Source organism: Amborella trichopoda, chromosome 10 (genome assembly GCF_054954075.1).
Source record: "Amborella trichopoda isolate Santa Cruz 75 chromosome 10, AtrichopodaSantaCruz75HAP2 v2.0, whole genome shotgun sequence".
NCBI classification, from domain to species: Eukaryota; Viridiplantae; Streptophyta; class Magnoliopsida; order Amborellales; family Amborellaceae; genus Amborella; species Amborella trichopoda.
The window spans coordinates 24969886-24988311 of NC_142345.1; the positions used below are offsets into that span (position 1 = coordinate 24969886).

General features: G+C 37.7%; 1 protein-coding gene across 1 annotated transcript; it reads right to left on the reverse strand.

The window, feature by feature from the left end:
- Window positions 1–10412: 10412 nt before the first annotated feature.
- Window positions 10413–10823, reverse strand: LOC148780089 (uncharacterized). The gene has a single exon (XM_088850545.1). The coding sequence runs from the start codon at window positions 10821–10823 to the stop codon at window positions 10413–10415; it is 411 nt and encodes a 136-aa protein (XP_088706671.1).
- Between the last annotated feature and the right edge of the window lie 7603 nt (window positions 10824–18426).

Genomic DNA, 18426 nt, shown 5'->3' on the forward strand with positions numbered 1-18426 from the left:
ATAATTCTAAAAATATTTTATAGCAAAATTACATGTTAAGATAAAATTTGGAGGTGTGCTTTAATTGGATTGTTTAAGGTTGCAACCTTATAGAAACCCCACCTTCTTTTTTTTTTGTATATATATTTATATAGGGTAATTATCGTATGAGACCCTCCCACACCCATGTGTGTAGGACCCCAAAGGTTCACCATTAAATTTGGCACATATCTCTAGAAATATTATCATATGAGTGTGGGACTTGAGTTTTCTAGAGATATGTGTCAAATTTAATGGTGATCCTTTGAGGTCTTATACTCATAGATATGGGAGGGTCTCATGTGATCATTACTCATTTATATATATTTTATTTTATTTTTATAAAATTTTCGATTTGATACAAAAAATTGTGTTTTTTTTTTAGCAATATCAATGACATAGTCTTTTTACGTTCCATTTCAAGAGGAGACGGAATTATCTTGATATCTTTTGGAGAAAACATTGGGTTATTATAAAGAACCCCAAGATAACATTTTTTATGCAACTTACTCTCAACTCTATTTCTTTTTCACTTTTTTTCCTCAAAGGAAACTCTCTATGCAAATACCCCCTCAAGGGAAAAAGTTCACCCCTCAAGGGAAAAAGTTCATTTTTTCTAGATGGAAATGTCCTTCCAGTACATAAAAATCATTTTGGCCAGATTTGTCGTTGACTTTTGAACCCCAGTAGCACATTGCCGGAGCGCACCATCACATTGTTGGGCGCATAAGTGCCGAACCTTCCTAAGATAACTATCAGACTGAAACTGAGTACTGCCGGACCGTCCTTTATATAGTGCCGGAGCCTTGGAATCCAGTAATATCTACTGTCGGACCGCCCCTTGCAACTGCCGGACCACACTTTACACAGTGTCGAAACCTTATTGCTGGACCATACTTTACACCGTGCTGAAGCCCTACTGTCGAACTCCACTTACATAGTATCGGAGCCCCTGTTTTGGTCGGATAGATGAGAAAGAGGAAGGGGTAAGGTAAAAGTAAGGTAACATAGTTTAGGTAACTCTTTTATTTGGTTGGAGGTTATTTGCATAGAAAGGGTATTGCTGGAAAAAAAGTGAGAAAAAAAAGTTAAATTGGAAATAAAATTACATAAAAAAAATAAAATCTTGAGAGTTTTTGTAATTTTTTTAAGACATTATCTCACCTCCTTACGCCTGTGTTTATGCCCAATGCCCTTATCCGTAGAAGCTATTGTTTGCTGTCGGGCCACCAAATGAGAAGACTAATATGCAAGGCTCTTACACAAGGAAAGGGAAATCGCTTGAATTATTACAATGTCGGATGGGCTAGCTAACATCTATTTTTTAATTTCAACAAGAAAATTACGTTTTTATCATTTTATTTGACCGCTATTATGTGGTGGTCCAAAAATATATGATATTTATGCGGAGGTCTTTTTTTCGATTTTTCATTTTTTTTTCAAGTTTGTCCCTGATTTGATGTTTTAAACATTACATCATATATTAAATTATTATTTTTATTTTATGGCCACCTTAAACTTTAAACAATTGAGATCTAAACGTGAAACATAGGACAACCTTGAACTTTTAAAAAATGAGGTCTAAATGGGCAATTGATGTTACCAAGTGATCCCATGATTAAAAAATCAAACCAGGGGCAAATTTGTCAAAAAATAAAAATTTTTGAGGGCATGTCCTTTCGAGTAATATCGATCTATTTTGGGCCCCTTTCATTATAGGGTGTGGTTTGTATAGAAAGTTTAAAGCTTAAAAAATAGTGTAAATCGACTGATATATGAAAGCTTGATAATCTTGAAAATTGACGGTTCAAAAATAGGTTACAAAGTACACTATTTCTAAAACTTGAAATCCATTTTTTTCTCATGACTAAGCATCTTGATATCGAGATGATTTATTTGAACATATTTGGGTATCAAAACAACCTCTTATAGTGAAACTTTTGAGGTAGGCTCAAATTTGATTGTTTAGAGCCTCGGCTCTATATAAACTTTTCCCTTCATTATAACGGTTAACAAAAACTGGTACGAACGTAAATTTCTCAATTTCAAAAGAACATAAAGATAAAGTTTTTAAACAAAAGCTGGTCTATTATAAAATCGTCTGGTTGTCTCTTGCAGCACTGGTACAGGCCCAAACCAGTTGATTTTGGGGACCCAATTTCTGATATATTATAAGAATCGGATCACCCAGAATTGTTCTCGAGAGCTGAGTAAAACTATTTTAAATTGGGTCCACATTTTTTTTAAGGGTGCAGTTGGCATACGGATGCATATGTAGGTGTAGAGGTAAGGTACACCTTCAAAATTTATCATGGTATATAATTTTGATGTAAAATGTTCTTAGGATTATCTTAAAATCTATTTTTATAAACTAATTATAAAATTAGAAATTTAAAAAATAGTTAAAATCAAGTAGATCCATAAACATATGAAAATTTTGAAAATGGACGGTGTAGATAATATATTGTAAAATGCACTATTTTTGAGACTTAAAATCTTTTTATTTTTCATAGTCATACATCGATGTCGAGACGATCAATGAATTCAACAGTAAAACGACCTTTTTCCATGGATTTTTGAGGGGCATCGTAGTTTTACATTATAAGGTAGCATCCCTATATAAACTTTTTCCTTTTTTTAAACACTTATTTACAAACCCAAGGAATCAAGAAGTCCTCTCTCTCTCCATCTAATTGGCTTTTCATATTGAGTTGAAAGAATCCATATTGGCGTCCCTCTCATCTACGTTCACCCAAGATGAAGACAACATCATCATTTCACACGAAAAGAAAACGCGTAGACGATGAGGTGATTGAAATTCGACTTTTCAATCGCCACAATTTTTTTTACTTTGCATGTAAATAAAATACAAAAGCATGGAATCTTCCCAGTAAGATGTGGACAGAGAGAAGGCTAGTGCTTCTCGATCACGCTTCGGGAGAGAGAGAACATCGTTTTTTTTTCTTTCTTCTTTTTCCTTTTATCTGTTTTTAATGTTAGCATCGTGTTCTCGTTTCAAGTAATTGCAGTAGTTTTTCACTTCTTATGACCTTTCAGTGTAAAATCTGATGGCGTGTGGGCCATGGAGGAGGTAATGAACTCATCGAAGTAAGTTCCACTAACTTTGAAAGGATCAGTGAACAGAAAACGAGGAAAAAAAAGTAGTCATATCTCAAATCTTACAAAAAAAAATTGTAGTTTGGGAATTATAAAATCTTCAAATGAAACACCTCGACCTTGATCAAGATGGATATGAAAATAATAAATATCTTTAAGCCTTAAAAAATCAAGATGGATATGAAAATAATAAATATCTTTAAGCCTTAAAAAAATAGCGTGCACACTATCTATTTTTATTTTTATTTTTGGTAATAGTGGGGAAGACAGCCCCTACCCGTTTTTACAAATAATTTAGGAGTAAAGTTTTTTGAAGGTGTTAGTGGGGTGGTGTAGCACATAATCTATACCGCCTAATTTTTAATGGTCACACATCCATGAGATCTGTAACATGTTTTGAGTTACAAATTTTTATAGTCATTTATGGAAATAGATTTTAGAGCCACGGTAAGTTTTTCTATATCCAAAGTATTTTCTGAACAAGATTTTGAGGTTTGAAATCAAGCTTTACTTAATTTTTTTCATCTCACTCTCTATAAAAGGGGGATTGATCTAGAATAATGGTAAGTCAGACCCGTGTCTTGACCTAATAAGTAACTTAGTAAGTATAGGGGTGGCAACGGGTTGGGTATGGATATGGTCCTGCTGTACCCAGACCTAGACCCAAACCCGGACCCGGACTCAAATAGCACAATATGAACCCGAACCCAAATCCGCCGATTCTATAGTACCCATACCCGTACCCAGACCTGACGGTTCCACATTACCCATATTTGTATGTGCTCGGAATACAGGTTATGAAAACTGTCTCTCTCTCTAAATCCTAATCCACGTTTCTCTCTCTATGAACCCCAACTGGCCTCTCTCTTTCGGAGTATTAAAAAAAAGGGCAAAACCACAGTTTCTCTCGTTGGACTCCAAAACTCCCAAAGCTCATTTTATCATATTTGAAATCCGTGCGTGCCCATCCTTGATTCTCTCTCTCCAAAGCTCCTTTCATATTTGAAACCGTGCCCCTCAATTAATTATCTCCCTCTTCCTCTCCCCAAAGCTCCGTTTCATATTTCAAATTCGTGCCATCACTAATTCTCTCTCTTTCCCCCTCTCTCTCTCTCTCTAATTACCAATATTAATGTATTAAAAAATACGGGTTGAATATGGCATAAGTGGTCTTGCAGGACCCATACTCGGACTCGAGACCATTCAAGTATATTAGATTGGACTATACACTGTTTGTGGGTCTAAAACTTGGATCCATACTCGGACCCGAGTCATATATACTCATTGGGTCCCGAATCGGGTTTGGGTCCACTATCAGCCCTAAATAAGTAATATTCACCCTTGCTTGACACACCAGTAAGCAAAAGGGCAAAAAAACATCTCAATATTCATATATATTAAAATGTTGTTTGCTGGTTTAGATGTAAAATTACAGCTTTCTTATTAGAGGTGCGGTTTATATAGAGTTGAGGCTCTAAACCATAAAATTAGAGCCCACCTTTAAATAACGTTGACAAATATGGTTTTAAAATTGAAAAGTTTTGTGGTAGCCTTAAATTATATTTTCATCTTTAGTTGTAAAATTTAAAGCTTAAAAATTAATGTAGATTGAGCAGATCTATGAAAACTTGAAAATATTGAAAATTGATGGTTCAAAAATGCGTTACAAGATGCACTACTTATGAAACTTAAAATCCATTTATTTCTCATGGTCATGCATCTTGATATGGAGATGATCAATTTGATGATATTTGGGCATCAAAAGAACCTCTTCTAGTGTAAGTTTTGAGGTAAGATCGAATTTGATTGCTTAGAGCCTAAGCTCTATATAAACTTTTCCCTTCATATTAGTCATGTTTCTTTAATGAAACCACTCAATTTCTCGATGCAAAAGGACAAAAATAAATGATCCGGTAATCCAACTTGACAATGATGCTTTAAATCATGCATGGCTATCAGATTTGAGACCGAACTAATTGAGTCTCTTCGAGCTATGCAAGGTAATTAGATATGAGAATGTACTCTATGGAATTGTATAAATAAATAAATAAAAATAAAAAATAAAAAACCAAATGCAATAGTGAACATCCATCGAATTGCTCTGATATTAATGTTGGACATAGTAGGCATATCTACATTGCGGAAATGGTTACAAAAAATATAAATGTAAAAAAAGAACTACACGAGGATCAAATAAAGGCTACATACTTTTTTGAATCTCATGTTCATATTTAGCTCTATTTGTTCCCTTTTGCACATCGAGAATTCGCTGCTGACTGCTTAGGTCACCTTTTTCTTTTTTATTACGAGAACCATGATGATGATTCAACATCGCAAATGCCAAGCCGTTTCATAGAAGGCTCGAGAGTTCTTACATGCCAAGAGGGGATCTGTAGGGGCTTAGATGGGAGGGGAAAAAATCTGAGGGGGGATGTTTCCTAGACTTTTCTAAAAGAGATGAAACATTTCTTGAGATGCGAAAGACTTGATAGATCTTTGTACAACTCTCTAATAACAAAAACGGCATACCTTATCTCTCTCTCTCTCTCTCTCTCTAAAATCTGTTATATAATGGGGTTTCCCAATCCTATGGTTTCTCCCACAAGTGTTTATCGAAAGAATCACCTGGAACACAATCTCTATCCAAAAAGATGAAAGAAAGAATAATGTGATATTGTCGGGAAAAATTATTATTATTTATTTTTTCTTCTTTTCACCTTTTTTATTTTATTTTCTTTTTTTTTTCTTTTGGCAAAGATCACTTACAAGTAGTCTTATTAAAACTAACAAATCCAAGATCTTAAAAACCTTGATGCCATTAAACAAAGAAAATATCTACAATTCTTATACTTGAGAATATAAAGACTATATTATTAAGTATGAGAAGAAACAAAAAGAGAGTGTCGGAGATTATCTCAACCGAGCTTATTACACCCCACACTGAGTAACCACCATCCAATGACGTGTGATCAATGATCAACCTTCAATCTCAACCGGGAAAGCAAGTTTAGGCCAAGCCTCACCAATAGAACATGAACCCCTTCGATCACAAACTCATACCCTAGGTGAATTGCATTAGCAACATAGCTTGAGAGAAATGTATTCTCTTTTTGCTATTCCCTAAAACCCTTAGCCATAAATCTGTAGTTGAGAGATGAGAAAGAGAAGAGCTCCATAGCCTAAACCCTTGGGTTCTTTCACAATGTGGGAGATAAAGAGAGAGATCAAAGATGATAGAGTGAGGCATGTCCTCTTTGGGATTTCATGAGAGAGAGAAACTTTCTTCGGAGAGAGATAGAAAGATAAGGTATATAGATTTTGGGTAGAGATAATCATTTTTTATAGGTTTTGTTTACGCTCAGATATGCACCGATCTCTGTGATGAGATCTGCTCAAATCTTAATAAAAACTGAGTTCATATTTAGCTCTATTTGTTCCCTTTTGCACATCGAGAATTCACTGCTGGTTGCTTAGGTCACCTTTTTTTTTTTTTATTACAAGAACCATGATGATGATTCAACATCACAAATGCCAAGCCGTTTCATAGAAGGCTCGAGAGTTCTTACATGACAAGAGGGGATCTGTAGGGGCTTAGATGGGAGGGGAAAAAATCTGAGGGGGGATGTTTCCTAGACTTTTCTAAAAGAGATGAAACATTTCTTGGGATGGGAAAGACTTGATAGATCTTTGTACAACTCTCTAATAACAAAAACATCATACCTTATATTTCTCTCTCTCTCTCTCTCCCAAAATCTGTTATATAATGGGGTTTCCCAGTCCTATGTTTTCTCCCACAAGTGTTTATCCAAAGAATCACCTGGAACACAATCTCTATCCAAAAAGAGGAAAGAAAGAATAATGTGATATTGTTGGGAAATATTATTGTCATTTATTTTTTCTTCTTTTCACCTTTTTTATTTTATTTTATTTTCTTTTCTTTTGGCAAAGATCATTTACAAGTAGTCTTATTAAAACTAACAAATCCAAGATCTTAAAAACCTTGATGCCATTTAACAAAGAAAATATCTACAATTTTTATACTTGAGAATATAAAGACTATATAATTAAGTATGAGAAGAAACAAAAAGAGAGTGCCGGAGATTACCTCAACTGAGCTTATTATACCCCATACTGAGTAATCACCATCCAATGACGTGTGATCAATGATCAACCTTCAATCTCAACCGGGAAAGCAAGTTTAGGCCAAGCCTCACTAATAGAACATGAACCCCTTTGATCACAAACTCATACCCTAGGTGAATTTCCTTAGCAACATAGCTTGAGAGAGATGTATTTGTTTTTACTATAGCTTAAAACCCTTAGCCATAAATTTGTAGTTGAGAGATGAGAAAGAGAAGAACTCCATAGCCTAAACCCTTGGGTTCTTTCACAATGTGGGAGAGAAAGAGAGAGATCAAAGATGATAGAGTGGGGTGTGTCCCCTTTGGGATTTCATGAGAGAGAGAAACTTTTTTAGGAGAGAGATAGAAAGATAAGGTATATAGATTTTGGGTAGAGACAATCATTTTCTATAAGTTTTTGTTTACGCTCAGATATGCATCGATCTCTGTGATGAGATCTACTCAAATCTTAATAAAAACTGAGTTACTTTTTGGAAAGGTAGAGGAAGTGAGGTCGCTTGAATTATAGGCTCAGAAAAATCCCATATCTATATAGATCCAGTCTTTTTCTGAGTCTACTAGCAGTGTCAGCTTCAAATCCGAATTTTGACAAAAAATGCTTCTAAATTTAATTAAATCTAATTATGAATTAATTTTCAAAAAAAATAAAATAAAACAGATAATTAAATGAAGAAAAATAAACAAAATTAAGCAAAGAAAGATATACTTACCTCTAGGACCCGAAACTTGGAGTTTCGGGCTTGGATCAGGCTGCTCTTCCGATTTACGTCACCATCTCCTTTTTTGGATGTCTTTGCTTGCTGGAATTGGTAGATCTAACATTTTTTTACCTAGATCTAGCGTTCCTAAAGCAGGGAAAAAGTTGAGAATTTTAGGTAGAGTCTACTTAGGCTTTTCTTGGGGTTGGAGGAGAATTTCCTTAGTTTTTTTTAAGGATTTTGGGATCTCCAAAGGTTGAATATGAATTCTGAGATTTTTTTCTAATTTATTTGGATTTTTTGGATTTTGTTTTTTTTAATTTTTTTAGGAATTTTCTAAGAAATTTTCCTATTTTTGGTATTTTTGGGTTATTTTTCTAATTTCGAGAATTTCTAAGGGATTTCTTTGTGGTTTCTAGTCTCTTTCTCTTGGGTTATGAAGGGGGTATATATAAGATTAAATTGGTGATTTTTTTAAATTTTTTGAAGCTTTTCTAGAATTTTTGAATTTATCTTGAAATTTTTGCTTTATCTAATTAAAGAAAACCTGTTTACTACATCATCAGATGCGTTGACTGCATCATCAACCCGTAGGGACCAAATTGTCATTCGTTATATGATTTGGGGTCTAGTTTGCCTATGGTCTACTATGGTTTGTGTGGTCCTTTAAGATCAGAATCGAGATTTTTAGGAGTTTCCTTAGCCAGAATCGAGGGGGTGTCTACAGTTGCCCCTCTTTGGCATTCACCTGGGGTACCTGGTAAATGGCAAAGAAGTAGACACCTAAGACACAGTGGAAAAGAAAACATTTTTGGAGGGATCATTCTTTTGAATGACCAGTACCCTTTGGGTAGGCGGTACGCCGATGAATTCATTTGATCTGTAAGACATCAAACTGACACTGCTATCTTTGAGTTAGTGCGGTTGAGAGGTTTTTGACAATTGGGATCCGAAGTGATAGTCAATAGGAACCGTACTATCTTTGAGCCGGTGGCACTCCTTGTTGTAGTCACTCCAATACTACCTGGGAAGCTGTCATTTGTAGCCATCTTCGACTTTAGACCTTTTTCTTGGGGTCTGATTCTCCAATCAAATGGGACTTTGATTATGGGACTTTGATTTAGAAGAAATGATGCAATGATGAATTTCTGGCTAATTGAACTTCTTGTTCGCCTTCGATTCTAATTCTTGGGGTCCACAAGTTCAGGTTTTTTGGTATATGAACCTATGGGTTGGTCTCTGTTTTTTTAGGGGTTTGCAAGTATGGCAATCCATGATTTGGTGGCGGTGGACACATCATATCCAAGCCTCCATGAAACTCCTTCGTTTTTTAAAAACATTTTAGAAAGGTTTGAAGATAAATTGAATTTTGAAATAGGAACAAAGTTTCGGGCTACATTTTAACCAAAGAAATTAAGGTTTTTGAAAATTCACGAAACACATAGGGGAAAATTTGAAGATGAATGAGAAAATTTGAAAAACAAGTTTTAGTAAGCAGTTTAGGCTTATGCTACCATGGAGCTCTCTCTTCTTCATTTTTTTTTTTCTTTTTTTTTCATGAGCTTGTTGAGCCTCTACTTTGGATTTTCAGAACGAGGAATCACTAAGTAAGGAAGACTTTTTCTTCTTTTTCCAAGCAAACTGGTGTTTTGGATAATATGAGATGTGCCTCAGAGTGCTCAAAATATCCTTGGACTTCCAATTTTGTTCCTCCACTACCATTCTTTTGAAGTTTAAAGAGTTGAGCCTCTTCAAGTTTTACTTGGACTGATGCTTTCCTTTGCTTTTTGATGCCATTCTGACTTGAAAAGAGAAGAATTTCTAGAGATTTTGAGAAGAGATGAAAAGATAAAGAAGTTCTATTTTTCTATCGCTCTGGGGTCCCTTTCGGGTGTTCAGCTCGGTAGCCTTTTTTCCAACGTTCGGGATTCCTTTAGGATTTCCAGCTAGGCAGATTTTGATTTTTGTTTTTTCTTTGTTGCTAGGGTTCCTTTGGGGTGTTCAGCTCAGTGGCATTTTTTCCAACGCTTGAGATTCTTTTTTATTTTCATCTTGGTGGATTATTTTTTTTCTTATGAAGAAGATGCAAACAGAGGAGGAGGAGACGAGTTGGTGGTGTTTTTTCGTTCTTGTGGCACTTCGTTCTAAAAAAATAGATAAGAACTCGATCACCTTTCATTTTTCCAAGTAGCAGAGAGGTCCCAATCTTAGTTATCTTTAGATTTTCCTTGCCCCTAGTTGGTATTTGATACTTCCTTGATAAAGGTTGTCGAATTCTTATAGAATATTTTCGCCTTGGATTGCTTCACTCAAGCTTTGATCTTCAAACTTGGAGTCACTCTCAGTATCCTTGTCCTTCAATCTCTTGCTGGGTCGGCTAAGTTCATTTTCTCCCTTTTTTTGTTATTTTTTTTAATTTTTTTGGGAGTAGTATTTCTTAAGGTATGATAAGATCATTCAGTTCTTGTCCTTCAAGGTTCCTGAGTTTGTAGGAATTGCCTGAATAAGTTTGGGTTATGACATATGGTCCTTCCCAATTAGGATTGGACTTTCCTAATGGGCAAGGATTCACCGTCGAATGGAAGATTTTCTTTAGAACTAGATCTCCAACTCTGAATTCTCGGAGTATTACCTTCTTTCGATATGCTCGCTTAATTCTGCGATGATAGAATATCATTTTATCAGCTGCTCGTAGTCGTCTCTCATCCAGGGTTTCAAGAGTGGCTAGTCGAGCTTCAGCCTGTTGCTTGTAGTCTGATTCTTTATGGGCAAGTACCCTAAGAGAGGGCATTTCCACTTTGATTGGAAGTACTGCCTCCATGCCATAGACTAATGAGTAAGGAGTCATCCCTGAGGCTGTTTTCTCAGGGGTTCTATAAAGTCAGAGTGCAACTTGTAATTTCTCATGCTAATCCTTGCCACATTCTATGGTTTGATTGATGATATGCAGGTGGGCTTTGTTGGTCGCTTCTGCTTGACCATTGCCTTGGGGGTAATAGGGCGAAGAGAACTTATGCGCGATTCCAAATCTTTTTCACATCTTTGCTACCTTTTCATGTTTGAAGTTAATCCCATTATTAGTGATGATCATTTTGGAGACTCCAAATCTATGGATGATGTTGTTTGTAATAAATCTGATTACATGTTGTCCTTCTATTTTGGTGAATGAAGCAACTTCGGCCCACTTTGTGAAATATTCAGTAGCAGTGAGGATAAATCTGTGTCCATTAGAAGCTCTTGGTGTTATCATTCTGATTATGTCTAAGGCCCACATGGAAAATGACCTGACAAGAGGTGTTGAATTGAGTGGCATAGAAGGAGCGTGTATGAGATCCCCATAAACTTGATACTTAGGACATCTCTTCACATATTTCCAACAGTATTCAGCTATAGTAGTCTAGTAGTATCCTTGTCTTCTGACTTTCTGAGCTAGGAATGCTGCCGCTGTGTGTCCTCCTTCGATGTGCAGTTCTTTGAGCACCATGTCGATTTCTAGTTGGTTAATACACCTTAGGAGGATTCCTTCAAATGACTTCTTGTAGAGGATGTCATCTTTGATCAAGAAGTTGATCGAGAATCTTCTTAAGGGATCCCTATCTCTCTTTGAGGCTCATTCGGGATACGTTCCATCTTTGAGTAAGACTGATACATCATGATACCAGGGTTTAACTTTAACTATCTGGTTGGCCCCGAGGGTGAACACTTCTTCTCCCCTCTCTGATTCTTGGTCTTTCTCTTCTGACTCCATCTTGGGAGGAGAAGGATCATTCTTGTGTCTAATGTAGAATGGTTGGACACTCATTTGGGGGGGAATGTCCACCATTGATGTGAGAGTGGCCAAGGTATCGACAAACCAGTTGTTTTCCCGAGTCACATGTTGAAAGGTTATTTTTTTGAAGCATTTTGACAACTTTACAACTTAGTCCTGGTAGAGTTGGAGCTTTTTGTCTTTGACCTTCTATTCTCCATTAATTTGATTTATTACAAGCAAAGAATCGCCCTTTACCCATAATTGTTCAATTTGGAGTTCACGGGCGTTCTCGAGACCAGTTATTAAGGCTTCATAGTCTGCAACGTTGCTTGTGCAGGGAAAATTGGGCCTTATAGCGATTGAAAACATTATTTTCTCTGAAAAGCATAGGATGACTCTGACATCAGTGTCGTATTCATTCATAGTCCCGTCAAAGCATAACTCCCAAATGGGCAATTGGTTACCCCTTGGCTGATTTCTGAGTAACATATTCGATTTCAAATTCACTTAGGAGCATTCTCCATTTGGCTAATCGTCCATTTAAAATAAGTCTTTCTAGCAGGTACTTGAGTGTATCCATCTTGGATATCAGCTTGATGGTATGAGAAAGCACATAATGCCTTAACTTTTGAGTTTCCCACACTAAGTTTAGACAATGTTTTTCACATCCGAGTATCATATTTCGTAGTCAACCATTTTCTTACTGATGTAGTAGATGGTCTTCTCTTTTCCTTGGTCATTATATTGCGCTAACATTGGCCCCATTGTCTTATCTGTCACATCAAGGTAAATGAATAGAGGTCTGTTGGGATCAGGTGAACTCAAAATCGGTGGGTTAGAAAGGTACTCCCTTATACGGTCAAAGGCTTTTTGACATGTCTCATCCTAAATAAACAGGGTGTCCTTCTTTAACAAATGATTGAATAAACCACATTTCTCAGCTAATTGAGATATAAATCTTCAAATAACCTGTATTATACCTTGCAACCCACAAATTTCTCGAATATTCTTTGGAGGTGGCATTTCTGAGATAGCCTTAATTTTCATTTGGTCCACTTCTATTCCTCTTTGGCTCACAATGAAGCCAGGTAGCTTGCCAGACTCAACACCGAAGGCCCACTTCTGAGGATTCAGCTTTAATTGATGCTCTCGAAGTTGATCAAATACTCTTTCAAATTGGGAACATGGGCATCCCGAGTTTTGGATTTGATGAGGATGTCATCCACATAGTCTTCCATAATGTCATGCATCAAGTCATGAAATATAGCAGTCATGGCCCTTTGATAGGTTGCCCCAGCATATTTAAGACCGAAAGGCATGACTCTATAGCAGTATATCCCCCATTGCGTAATGAAGGAAGTATTTTTTTGGTTTTCTTTCATCATGAGGATCTGATTGTAGCCAGAGAAACCTTCCATAAAGGATAGCATTTTGTGTTCAGCAGTGTTGTCAACTAGGGCATCTATATTTGGAAGAAGAAAGTCACCCTTAGGACATGCTTTGTTCAGGTCCCTATAGTCGATACAAACTTTGATTCTCCTATCTTTCTTAGGTACTACTACGATATTGGCTAACCAATCCCGATAGTCCATAGGTAAGATGAACTTTTTCTTTAAAAATTTGTCAATCTCTTCTTTTATCTTCAACTCCAAGTGAGGCTTTTGTCGACATATTTTCTGTTTGATGACTCTTGTCCCTTCATGGAATACAAGATGGTGTTGTACCAATTCAGGATTTAAGCCAAGCATATCTTCATAGGACGAGGCAAATATGTCAATGTATTCTTTTACGAGGGAGATCATCTTGCCTCGTTCTTCTGGTGACAAAAAGCTTCCAATTCTTGTGATCTTCAGATCTTTCTCAGTTGTGACAAAAAAATGATATAGGTTGTATGCCATTGTAATCTTTTCACTTCTTTTTGGGTTGTAAAGTGTTATGTAAGGTGATTGGGTACAAGGAACGAACCATTATTTAACAATGGCAAGGACTACTGAACTTTATATGAACAATTTTGTTATTGAATGGACTACCCCATGTGGCAGGTAGTTGATGATTTGTATGTAATATTATAGTTATCAAATTCAATGTATTATCACTATGGCACGAGTCTTTCAAATTGTTAAGTGTACAATCCAAGTAATGGTATACTACATTTACGGAGATAGAAAGTAGGGAGAGCAAGAGAGAGAGAGAAAGAGAGAGAGAGAGAGAGAGAGAGAGAGAGAGAGAGAGAGAGAGAGAGAGAGAGAGAGAGAGAGAGAGAGAGAGAGAGAGATGAATGTGAAAATATTTGACAATGGGCCGGACTACTGAACTTTATAAGAAATTTTTTGTTATTGAATGGTTTACCTCATTTGGCTGGTAGTTGATGAATTGTATGTAATATTATACTTATCCAATGCAATGTATTATCACTATGGCATGAGTCTTTCAAATTGTTAAGTGTACAATCCAAGTAATGGTATAGTACATTTACAAAGAGAGAAAGTAGTTAGAGTGACAGAGAGGTCCAACACTAATGCTGAAACTAATTTTATAACCGATTCAATGATCCCTGATCTCCTACGCTCAAATTATAACCGATTCAATTTTATTTCACACATTTGTGGAGGAAATCACATACGATAAAATTATGTTGTTTCGAAAATGTACGATGCTAATAGCAAAGCAATACCAAATCATTCACGATGTACTTTAAGTAAGTAAATTGTTCACCTTTCAAACCACAAAACAACAAAAATTCACACTTACTCCTTCATCTTTCACCATTCAAACCACTCAAGAATATTTGATGCTTGAGCATTATAAAACTCAAAGGTATACCAAATCATTCACGATATACTATACACGCGCGACGGTACCCCTTCTCTCTCTTCAAGCGCCATTACCCCTTTTCTCTCTTCACGTGCGGCGTTACCCTTTTCTCTTTTCACGTGCAGCGTTACCCCTTTCTCTCTTCACGCATGACGTTACCCCTTCTCTTTCTTCACGTGCGATGTTACCCCTTTCTCTCTTCACGCGCGACATTACCCCTTTCTTATCAAACTCCTACCACCGTGTGTGTGTCCATGGTCGGGAAAACTTTGGTCCTTACACACGTGCCAACAAGTCATCCCGACCTGGGGGCGAGATTGAGGCATCTAACCACGGCCATCTACGTTTTTGCCATTTTTGCTTATGGTGCCCTTTGCAAGGTTTTCATTGTGCTCGATTTTTACTTTACGGAACACTCTTACTCATGGTTTCATGACCATGCCCATCTGTCATTTTTACTCATGGTGATCCCCCTTCGGGTTTACACCATGCCCGTTTTTTTTGGGAGGGTGTGTTTAAGGTCATGCCTCCATGTAAGGACCGCGGACTTTCCCGGACTTAAGACGTGGCAATAAAGTTAGATGAAGGAAAGCTGCTGCCCCACGTGTTGAAGTATTAAAGCCATGCATGGAAATTGCCACGCATGAGAAAAGAGGAGAGACAGAGAAGAGGCAGCGTCGTGTGTGAAGAAGAAGGGCCAAACGTCGCGCGCGTGTAAAAGAGGTAACACCACGTGTGAAAAAGGAGTAACATTGTGTGAGAAGAGAAGGCAGCACCGTGAGTGAAAAGGGAAGATTTGACTACTGCCGTACGTGTCAGCGCCGCCCACGATTAGCCACAGTGATTACCACCTACTCGGTGAGCCACAGTGAATCCCACCTACCTTGGGAACTTAAATCCCTCTCCTATTCCATTTCACTGCCGTTTGCCTCTCTTGCTCTCATACCCTTTCTCTAGAACCAAAGCATGAGTTAACTGCTTCCCTTGGAGAAAGCCATTGCTTAGAGCTTGAGGTGGCCTGCGAGTGGGAGGTTTAAAGGCACCGTGAACATCACGTAAGTAGGTTTAGTATCTATGCATCACTTAATTTGGTGGTGATCAAATTTGAGTAATAAGGATAAGTAAAATGATAGAATGAAGGATATGGGTGTGGTTAAGTTAAAATGTGTTTGAATGACTGATTGAGTGTGGTAAATAAACTAGTTAGCTATGGAAATTTGTAGAGTAGCTCAATTGCAAGACTAGTTTAACATGAATAAGGTTTTGCATTAAAGTTTATCTTGGGTTGTGAAGTGTCATGGGTTATTCGAAGCATGCCAAAACTTGAAAAAGGAATTTTCAAGAATTGTGAGGGTTTTTGTATTGAACTTTTCAATAGCCAATTGGTGACTGTGAACAATACTATGTGACCATGCGATCAGTTTTCATGTGATGAATGCTGCATGTTAACCGCTATGGTGTTATGTGAACAATACTATGTGATAATGCGATAAGTGAGAATCGATAAATGCAAATGCTATGTGATAGCTCTACGATAAATGTTACTTGATAAATGCTGTAGTGCTAATGTGATAAGTCTTATGAATGCTAATTGATAAGTGTAAGTGCCATGTGATAGGCCTCTTATGATGGATGTTTCATGCTAAGTGGCATAGTGTACATGATAGCTGTATATTTCTAAACAAGACTCAGACTTTGCATAATGAGACTAAAATTATCTGTCATAAGGCACTGACTAAGTATGAGTAAATTTAATGCTTGAACATGTTACCATATTCTGATGATGACTATACAATGGGACACCCATTAGTAGTGGGTACTGTTATGTTATGATAACTGTGATACTGACCACTACGCGATGGGACACTCATCGGTAGTGGATACTGTTATACTGATACTATCCACTGTGCGATGGGAGACTCATCGGTAGTGGGTACTGTTATGCTGAGAAAGTGATGTCGACAATACTCCCTAACTTGCTGAATGATAGGATGGAGTTAGGTGAAAGTAAATGGGAGGGTCATACCCCTCGAAATTCACACGATGAGACTAGTGAGTGATGCCTTACAAGGTAAGTGCCTATCGAAAACCCCAAAGAGCATTGGGGACCGTGTGTGTGAGTATGGGGGCATTAAAGTGGATTTCCCTACTTATCTTTGCCCTCCCTCCTGATGAATGGTAGAGGTCCTAAACAATGGGATTGACTTGGACTATTGAATAGGGCTTCTACTTTAGGAGTAGGAGAACTAAGGAGTGAGTGGATGATGCCTGAATAATGCATGTGAATTATGATGATTGGAATGATCGAATGATAAACATGACATTTTGTTATGACGCCTGTTCATGACGCATGGATAGACTCAATAATAATTCATAGCACTTAGATCTACTTACTGAGCTTTACAGCTCATCCCACTGTGTCTCCCCTCTTGTAGATTGATAAAGACAGGTCAAGTGTCAGAAGTATGAGGTTCGCGGTTGAAAGTCGAGGCCACACCCTATTGATGAGGAATTCTGACATTGTATGTTGTTGGGCGGTTGGCCCTAACTCTTTTGTTCATTTTGGAAATATGTAACATTGAGCGTCGATGCCCCAAACTCAAGTGTAATATTTTTGGAAAAAATTTTATGTGGTACATTTTCTATGGTGTATGGAATCTCCCAATGTACATCTGCACTTTGGAATTACTGTTTCTGTCCTTTTCTCTGGTTTGCTTTAATCACTAATATTAAAGTGTTGAGTCCACTCCGACCTGAGTGACATACGCTACCTTGGGATCATGGACCTGTGCTCGGTCACCCTCCGGTGTTAACAAAAGGCAGCCGGGGTTGGGGTTGTGACAATTATGGTATCAAAGCAGCCATAATAGGATTCTCGTCCTAGGGCTTTTTAAAAGAGCCCTTAGAATAGTTTTAGGATATATTAGTGGCTGGGTGCTCTTGTGCTGGGTTCAAGATGCCGAGGACACGTGCCAACAATGCGAGTTCCAACAATAAGAACACCGAGACGCTTGGTGAGTTTTACAGGATTCTGGGAGCGATGCCAAATGATGAAAGAGTCGATGCCTGCCCAGTCTACTCCTACCCCAGAGCAAAACGATAGTAGCATGATAGAAATGTTTAGAAGATTAGCATCCCCAACCTTCTTGAGACAAGGAGGGGTAGAGAAAGCCGAGAGGTGGAAGAGACAAATATAGAAGATTCTAGAAGTGTTGTACTAGTCGGGTGAGCAGAAAGTCAGATTAGGAACCTTTATGCTCGAAGGAGAAGCTGAACATTGGTGGGACTCAGTTAAGTAATCCTGGGGAGAGTCAGGAACCGAAACCACTTGGGAAACCTTCCTGACAGCATTCGACAAGAAGAACTTCCCAAACTCCGTCAAGGAGAGAAAAGAAGTAGAGTTCATTGAGCTTCAACAAGGGGGTATGATAGTAGAGCAATACGCTGCTAAGTTTGTGAAGCTTTCTAGATACGTGACTCACATCATCAACACAGAGGTGCGAAAGGAGGCTAAATTTGAAAGGGGCCTTCGGTCGGACATCAGAGGAGAGTACTATCGGCCAACCTTAAGTCATACGCCCCATTAGTAGACCTCACCCTAAAGATTGAGACGGACTACGAAGGACCATAGATCAAGGAGGGAAGGAAAGATGAGGCCCACACCATTGAGAAACTTTGGGAAGAAGCCCCGACAATTTCCAAAGAGGGATGTTAGAGGGAGGCCTTATCAACGTAACCAGAGGGCCCAGAAGAATTTCCCAAGTAACATGAAGGATGATCGACGCTCGCTCTGTTCCCATTGTGGGAGGAACAACAACACATCAGCTGAATGTTACAAGAAGCTGGACAAGTGTCTCAGGTGTGTCCAGCCCGGCCACTGGATCAA